The sequence below is a fragment of the Cajanus cajan genome, chromosome 3 (genome assembly GCF_000230855.2).
Source record: "Cajanus cajan strain Asha chromosome 3, NIPB_CcT2T_4, whole genome shotgun sequence".
Lineage (NCBI taxonomy): Eukaryota > Viridiplantae > Streptophyta > Magnoliopsida > Fabales > Fabaceae > Cajanus > Cajanus cajan.
In genome coordinates, this window is record NC_138519.1 from 72504932 (window position 1) to 72513939 (window position 9008).

Here is a 9008-nt window from a genome sequence, read left to right on the forward strand (position 1 = left end):
GCGTGTATGATAGTTATTACTCACTTATATACTATTTAATTATCTTATCTATAATTGATGTTGAACTAATTTTTTGTGTGTGTGTGTGTGTGATATTTATTACTCACTTATATACTATTTAATTATCTTATCTCTAATTGATATTAGATTAGTTTTTTCTAATAAATAATTATCACTAATAATAAATTTTATTATAATATAAATATATTTTTAGTGGCTATTATATATTAGTCATTAATATTTTTATTATATAATTAAATAGTGATAATTAAATTATTACTATTAAATAATTATTATTAATAAAAAAAATTGTTATAGTGGAGCCTCCTCGTTTACATTTTTATTTCAATTTTTAGAAATTGCATAAAGTTCATAGTAAAGTCCTTTACAAACCCTACAAGAGAGATGACTTTCCATAAGCCCATATAAAACATAGAATCTAAATGTAAAAAATTTTGTAACATAAAATTAACTTATAAATGGATCTTGTTTTAAATATTTATTTTAAATAAAATGACATTATTTAATCCTTTTGAGTAAATTTTTAAGACATGAATTATTACTATCGTTGTTAATGGATTTAATTATGCCTAAATGTATTAATAAAACTAAATGTCTTCAAAGATTATACTTAAAAAATTATGTTAAAGCAAAGTAATGTTACATTTTAAAAATAATGCACTACATAGTCACAAAACTAGTTAGGATTGAAAATTTTAACTTGGTTTGAGGGTGGTTTGTTGGATGAAATAAATTAAGTGGTAAGAACTACTCGTCCAGAAAGCAATAAAATATGTTTTAGAATTTAATTTTTAATTTCTTACCACCAAATTAAAAATTGTTTAATTGTAATTTAAGAGAAAATTCTTACATGCTAAAATTTTGTATATATAAAAATAAAATTAATACTAATTGCGCTAACATAATTGTAGTTTTATTTTGTTGTTTAAAAATACTTAATTTTAGAATTTAAATTTGAGTTCAACTCAATACCACAAGATAGCTCATAAAGCAAGGATTGTCTCTCACTTCTATATATTATTTTAATTATATTATTAATCAATGTAAAATCTCTAACATTCAGACCGTAATAAATAGACATCTTGAATATAATATTTATTAGATTAGAATTAGTGAATAATTTGATAATGAATAATCAGGCAGAACCAACAATAATAATTTAAATAGGATTTTTATGAAGAAAAAAAAATAGGTTTAAATTTAATTTAACTTTAACGATGAACTCATGAGATGAAAATTACTCCGAGTATTTTTTTCATATGATATTCAAATAGCTTAGATCAAAATGCTTTTAAAACTTAAATTGAAGAAGAGACCCTGACTATGGAAAGTGAAGGACCCCACCCCTAATTTTATACTCTTTATGCTACTTACTGTGTGGATCTTTAAATTTAGATTTATATTTTAGTTACCACTTACTATCAACATTCCGTTGTAGTCTAGTTGGTCAGGATATTTGGCTCTCACCCGAAAGACCAGGGTTCAAGTCCTGGCAACGGAAAATTTTAGCTTTTTTCTTTTATATAGCAACGATAATTGGCTAACTATAATGCTTATGACCAAAATGCTTGAAATTGAAATATTGTTTTCAAATACAGTTCAATTCAGAATTTCTGTTTTTTGCCCATTTAAAAACTCTTCAAAAGCTCTACGCATAATATTCATCTTAACACATTTCAAAAGCTCTACATATTATTCTCCTCAACACACTGCACATCTTCTCGTCCATAGTTGCAGAAATATACATGTTGACAGTTGATAAAATACTAAAATTATAATAAAACTACAATGGTACTCGGTGTAAAACATAATAAAATTACAATGGAACTCAATGTAAAATTCAGTTTTTTTTTTTTTTGTAAAGCTAGACAACATCAAGGATGTAGGCAAAGGTGATTGTTACGTTTAGGTCCAAAATGTTTGAAATATTGTATTCAAACACATAATTCAATTCAGCTTCTCCAAGCAAAACAAGCTCAAGGTGTGACACAGATCCTGCATGCCACCAACCATTACACATGAACTAGCTCATGACTCGAGTGTCCCATTTGAGTGCTCCTCACCTGCAAAAGTGGAGGATCCATTTGCCAACCGGTTCATGCTATTGGTAGAGTAGTTTGAATATGTAGGAACAGGACTGCCTCGCGAAAATCGGTTCTGTGCGGCGGTGCTGCTTCTTGTCACTTTAAGACGAGCCTTCCTACCCTGAAGTGAAGCATGCAAGCGTTTTCATAATAGGAAAATGACATATAAGTAAAGCAACTAAAATGATCAAATGCATGAAGATTGAGAACAAATATTTTCACTGAATTCTCAGCCATCATTATCATCAACAACAACAACAACCAAGTATTTTTACACTAGGTGAAGTTGGTTATATGAATTAGATGATATCATAGTATACCAATGTAAATCATGTCTATTAATCTCTAACGTCCCGTTTGAATAAACTTTTTCATAAGCACTTATAGAAGAAGAAAATAAGTATAAAAGGCGAAATAAGCTATAATTAATTTATGTACAAGTTAAAATCAATTTCTTGAAGAAATTAAACATTAGCTTATAGTATTTCTTGAACTCCCTCTATCGATAGACCTACTCTCCATCTAAAGCTTTTATTGGTCTTCTTTGCACATGCCATGTGATATTACGAATAGATATAGAGCTTGTTTGAATGAACTTATCTAGAACCACTTTTGGGAAAAGACAATAGGAAGAAAAAATGAAATTAGTTTCTCTATATGCTAAATTTAAATTTTACATAAATTAGTTTGGAAAAACTCTCTCATATTAGCTTTTTCAACTTGCATAAACTAATTTTAACTTATAAAGAAAATAGTTTCATTTTTCCTTTCTATTTCCTTCTCATACAAGTTTTTCTAGAGAAGTTTAATGTTATGGAATGAGCAAGTAATAAACAATTCAAAAAGATAAAAGAATAACCTTCCCCATGCACTTCTCCAAATGAGGAGCAAACCTCCCGGCCATGATGGATCGACCACAATTCATGCACTCAAATATTTCATTTGCCACAGCAGGGTGAGTTTGTCCGAATATATCAACCACATACTTTCCATTTGCTTCATTACTGTTACTAGGATCAGCCACCCTAACCCTGGCTTGTGCTGATAGCTTCAATTCTTCGTCTTCTTCTTCCAAATTAGAATCGAGCCCCAGCCTTGCTACTCTGTGACACTCTGATGCCACATCAACTATGATGGAATCAAGGAGATCCAAGAAAAAATGAGATGAAAGCTGCAAAACATCCCAATGGAAGCAAATAACCATTAAAAAAATATAGAAAAGAATATGTAATACTCTGAATGCTTTTCACCGAGACATAACTAATTACTTTAGGCACATGCATGTGAGAGTTCACAATACAAAGAAATACAAATAGATAGAAGGTATACTACTAAGACTAGTAGCATCTAACACCATTTAGTGTCATTCAGTTATTTAAGGTAACAAAGTAAGGGATGAAGAGTGGAATTTACGACTCCTACCATCCTTATTATAAAACGAAGATATGATAGAAGATACAAAGGTTAGCTGTTCAAGACAGACTTTCCACCTCATGAATCACTGAACCAAGAAAAAGAAAAACAACTGAATGACGATGCCCATTGATGTTAAATTTCAAGTCCTCGCAACTCTGCTGTGACATTGTTTTTCATATTTCAATAGACTAGAAAAAAAGTGAAAGCAGAAACTCCACCTAATCAAGGATCTATACAAGTACAAAGTATTGATATGCACGAAAAGTCCACGTGAAGGACAAGCTCACAAACAGTATATAAAATTGATTCTGCTGGTGGTGTAAGGCACTGAGGCTTAACAATTCAATATATTTGATAATTATCATAATGTATTCCGTATTCACCATGGTATTATCCTTTATAATGGGAGTATTGACATAAATATTTTGCAACCACAGAAATTTTATCATCTTATATCTGAAAGAATAATCCAGATCCAAAACCTTGCAGAAAAAGCCATACTCTGCAACTCAATCAAACATATGAGAAACAATCTAATGAATTCACCATTCTTCTTGCTTTATTAAATTATTACACTCATATACACGAAAACAGCAATTGTTTTTTGAACCCAAAATCTTTTCCTTCATCATTGATCTTAATCTTGATCATAACCACAAGGGAAAAAGTACAACTTTAGGTATGTCATGTTTCAACATCAACTTTTCACTTTTCAACTGTTATTTTAAAAGAGGAGAAATAAAGTACAGAAAATGAACAATGAACACAAAGTCATAGATATATTAAAAAAAGACAAATGGAGTTCAATCAATTTTTTTTTCCCAAAAGGGAATCCTTAATTAAAACCACCAGTACAATCCCAAAACTTAACTCAGGACCGAGTCTTAGGAGAATGTAAATTAAAGGCTGAAATGCACCCAAGCATGATTTGTAACAGAAGTTAGTTGGACTGAAATGTGCTTGAATTTGCATCAAAATCTATTATTTAATTATAGCTGCACTCATAAAAGCATGTCTACTCAGAATTGAAGAGCACACCTGGGAATGTGACAAGCTTTCCTCATTAGAAACAGACATAAGCCTTGACCAAAGCTTTTGGATCCTAATTTACACCAATTAATGGTGAAAGTCAGATACAACCACAAAATCTTTATGGAAGTATAAATAAAATAAAACAACGACAAAAGAGCCAAAAAAAATAATAACAAAAGGAAACAATATTGATATCTGCATCGCCCGAAACTAATGTTATGAGTTAACTTGATTTCAAACTTTCAAAATATGCTAAAACATCATTAAAGAATCTCTAAAGATAGTAAGACACTGCATGTGCTTAAGAAGGCAAGGGATGGGATGGTCATATACAACACAGAGATGTAAATTTCATGATGTAAAGTTCAATTAGCAGGTTCTAAGAGAAAAATAAGAATCATGATAGAATGAAGAAAGCACAACCGCACAAAAGAAAACAAAAAATGTGACTTCAGGAATTATATTGAATTGTATTCATCTAGATATAATCAATAGGAGGGGGTTGTTGGCGGGGGGGGGGGGGGGGGGGGGGGGGAGAGATTAGAAACACCAAGTAATTTGGGTCAAGCAGTTGACAATTGGTACCTAAATTTGCAGCAAGATTGTCTTAAAAGTTTATCATCATCAATGTTAAGTGCCAAATGTTGGAGCAACATTGACACCAAAATACAGTTTAACCATAACCCTGGAATATATTCATCATATACATATCCAGAAACCCTTCATCTCAATCTTCAGCCAAGTTCTCTACGTTTTCCACTTTAATTATGCAAAATTTGGATACCTTCATTCAATTTCCAGTTTCATATAAATATTCATTTGGGTGGTTAAACTCCCCGTACTTGAAAATTCTTCTGATTTCCAGCTCAACATAATCAAGCTAGAAAAATGAGAAACTAAATCATTCTGGACCTAAACATCCACAATCACAAATGGACCAATATCTTGAAATCTATCTGATCCACATTAATTTCAATCCACCGAAAATATTCGATTTTTTTTTCTTCACTTTCCTTATGGCAAGCAAGGTAGAGGGAGGGCATCTATGTGTGCCAATATCTCATCTAGACAGATTTTTCTTTTACTAGAAATACACAAAAGAACATATCATCCACATTTAACAATCTCTCTGATCTCTAGTTCAACCCCCCAACACATACACACACAATTTTAACAGCTAGAATCATAAATTGACCCTTGGTTCTTAATATGATGGTGAAAATTACAACTACAACAACCAAAGTGATGCATAATGATCATAAAAAAACTAAAAAAATATATAAAAAAAATACCCTCGTATCAAGGATAACTAACAGGCACCAATCACCAAAGTGATTCAAAAATTCAGGGTGCAATCATACACTCAAGGAATTTCCAGAAACCCATCAAGGGTGAATGGTCAAGGGAACCGAAGAAAGTGTAAAAAAGAAAAGAAAAAAAAATAGAAACAGCAACGGGAAGAAACTAACTTGAACAGAGAGACAAGAGAATAGAGCTTATAGTGTGTGATGAAGCAAAGTTTGAACCTTTACGATTGAAGGAGAGAGAGATCACAGAGAATCGTCGAAAGGAGAAATGGTAACGGTGACTCGAGTGATTCACAGTGCGAACCCCTCAGCTTGGCACTGGGGTCGAATTTACAAAAAAGCCAAAATATTTGGGCTAGAAAGGAAAATTTTGTAACTTTTTTTATTATCATAATTAAAAATTGATTAAATTATTTTTTGTTATTTTATTTTATTTTATTAACTATTATTTTGACGTGCATAATACATAATTTAAATACTTATTAAATAACTATAATTTAGAATAAAATATATATACGCCGCACACTTAATAAAAGTGAAATTTTGTCAGATTTAACATTAAAACAAGAAAAAAATAATAATTGTAAATATAATATGTTATTATGCAACATTTTTGAAGATTTAGCAATTTCTCCACACTTAGAACTTTGCTTTTACTTATGTAAAAGCAGAGATAAATTATCATTGATTAAGGTAAAATCTCTTTTTTTTTTTTTCAAAAATCAAGAATTTGTTGTTTTAAGTTTCAAATTTATACAATTGAATCCACAATAGAGTCTAGGGGCTTGTTAAAAATCATAACCACCTTAGAGGTTTTCTAGTGTAAAGGTTTGTTGTGTCAATCTATTAAGCAAGGATAAACTTGTGAAAAAAAAAATAACAGCATAAAAAAAAAGAAGTAACAACTCCAAGTAATATATACAACTTAAAACAACAAGTTAACTTTACAACTTAAAAGCATAACAACAACTCAAACAATATTCATAAGTTAACAACATAAATAATTGAGAAATCAATTGAACAATCGAACAACATGTAATCGACTACGAAACTAGACAACTTAAACAACTAAGCAACTAAACAATTGATGCATTGTTACACATAAAAACTTATGGAGATCTCCTACAACTAGATGAGCAACCCATAAGTGGCTTGACCCTATCAAATCACAACGATTGGTATAAAACCAGACATAATGGTTGACATGGTGAGCACAAACAATGACTAGTATAAAACTAGAAACAACGGTTGGCACGATGACCAAAATTGATTTATTAAGTTTCACCACTTACACTATAAAAGTCCAATACTACTATTAGTAATAGAACAACTTGTGTGTGAGCCTATAATGGCCTTAACATGCATACTTAAGTTTATATGAAATTAGTTCAAAGACTATCGTCTAAATATTGTGCACCTTTTCGATACATAGTTAGGGATTTTGACTACCGATCTTGTACCTTACTCATTGACCAGTTATTACAAGTATGGTTTAGCCTCCACCATATTGTTTCAACTGAAAAACCTAGAGGAGACAAGTTAAAACAACTTCCAAATTAGGAGGCAACTTACTCATTGAAAGATTTTCAACTTTTGAGCTCTTAAAACACCACAACAGATATTCACACAATGAGATATTTAAATTTCCAAAAACAACTTTTCTCTCCTTTAGTTTTTTTATGCAACTTAATTTCAACATAAAACATGCATCACATGTCTATCACACTTATCATCATACAACTTAATTCATACCACTTCAAACAACAAGTTGTTATCAACTTAATCAACTTAAATCATCATATATCATCGTAAATCAACATACTATGAATTAGGTTCAATCATCATCAACTTTCATGTGAACAACCAACACAATAAGAATATCACGTAGAAGCTACAAGTCTCAAAGGAAATTATCACTTAAAGCTCAACTAGAAGCACTCTGAGCCAATGAAGTTTGCTTAAAGCCACTAGGTGAATGCTCCAAGTGAGCTAAGTTAGAGACCATCTCTAAAATGGTTGCACCAACTCGCTTAAGCGAGCCACAAATGCGCTCTAAGAGAACAAACATAACAGATAAGCACACTTCAAGAACAGGATTCTCATTCACAAGAAACCAACTTTTACTCAAAATCCTTTCTTCCAACTCCAAGATTCATGCATACAATTCAAAATTCATCTACTATCATCATATAGTTTATAAATTGAAACAATTAGACCATGCAACAACAATACAATTCAAGGTTATGGATTCTTCTCTCTTCGCCAAGAAACTCCAAGAACTAAGAACACCAAGGTTCAATCTTAATTTCAAATTTGACTTCAAAGGTTTCCAAAGCATGAACCAACATAGGAAAATCAACATATACAACACAAAAAGTTAAACTATAAGCTTTTCTCACCTTAAATTTCTTAAAAACAAGGAAATGAAGGAAGAACAACAAAGAAGAACGAAACTTCTCAAAAGTCCGTTGTAGATTAGTTTTGATCTTTAATTATCAATTCCCTATTTTCAAATCTTTAATCAATCACCGTAATATTGCTACATAGGAAGGATTATGACACTTCTATATAGTTAGAAAAAGAAAAGAACTCTTTTGCCTCTAGAACTTATCTTTTTAAAATCTCTTTTTATATTTATTAAGAAATGAACTTATAAAATTCAAGTCTTTAAAAAATCTTGTATATAAACTTAATCAACTTTGATCTCAACTTAAAATAATCTAAAACAACTTAATTCTCGAGAGTCTCTTAAGTCTTAGAGTTTTGAAATAATAACAACTACAACATAATAACATTTAAAACAATATATAACTTATAATCTTATAAAAAGGCATTACATGATTAATTCCATTGATAAAATATATTTAATTTTATTTATCAATGTGGTTGACGACAACAATTTTTTTTAAACATCAATAGTTTTGGATATGGTCCATGCAAACTAAAAAAATTTAAAATATTGAAAAGTTGACAAAATAAACATTTTAATGATAATTTAGTGTTGAACTAACCGATGTTATTTAATGTCAGGTTAAGTGTGTGTTTATTTTATTGTTAAAATTTGACAGACGTATATTGAAAAAAAAGATAAAAATAATTACTTTGTATTTTGGTACTTTGAAAAATGTGATTTTACGTTTTTGTTAAA

General features: G+C 30.3%; 1 protein-coding gene and 1 non-coding gene across 3 annotated transcripts; one reads left to right on the plus strand and one right to left on the minus strand.

The window, feature by feature from the left end:
• Window positions 1–1449: 1449 nt before the first annotated feature.
• TRNAE-CUC (transfer RNA glutamic acid (anticodon CUC)) lies at window positions 1450–1522 on the plus strand. The gene has a single exon. It is a non-coding gene; the product is annotated as a tRNA-Glu (tRNA).
• A 159-nt stretch (window positions 1523–1681) lies between these two features.
• On the minus strand, window positions 1682–6215 carry LOC109814769 (SAGA-associated factor-like protein). 2 transcript variants are annotated; one of them, XM_020379277.2, is made up of 4 exons: window positions 6080–6215; window positions 4560–4623; window positions 2965–3276; window positions 1682–2226 (listed from the first exon to the last, which is right to left on the minus strand). In XM_020379277.2, the coding sequence occupies exons 2-4, from the start codon at window positions 4596–4598 to the stop codon at window positions 2050–2052; spliced, it is 528 nt and encodes a 175-aa protein (XP_020234866.1). In that variant the 5' UTR covers window positions 4599–4623; window positions 6080–6215; the 3' UTR covers window positions 1682–2049. The 2 variants fall into 2 exon arrangements, with proteins under 2 accessions (XP_020234866.1, XP_020234868.1); XM_020379279.3 differs by having other exon boundaries at window positions 6023–6171.
• Window positions 6216–9008: the final 2793 nt, after the last annotated feature.

Excerpts from the sequence above, each read along its gene's own strand:
- LOC109814769 (XM_020379277.2), bottom strand. The coding sequence starts at position 4,598 with ATGTCTGTTTCTAATGAGGAAAGCTTGTCACATTCCCAG. Across the intron at positions 3,277-4,559 it reads AAAGCTTGTCACATTCCCAG|CTTTCATCTCATTTTTTCTT; the intron begins GTGTGCTCTTCA and ends GATGTTTTGCAG. Across the intron at positions 2,227-2,964 it reads TGGAGAAGTGCATGGGGAAG|GGTAGGAAGGCTCGTCTTAA; the intron begins GTTATTCTTTTA and ends GCTTCACTTCAG.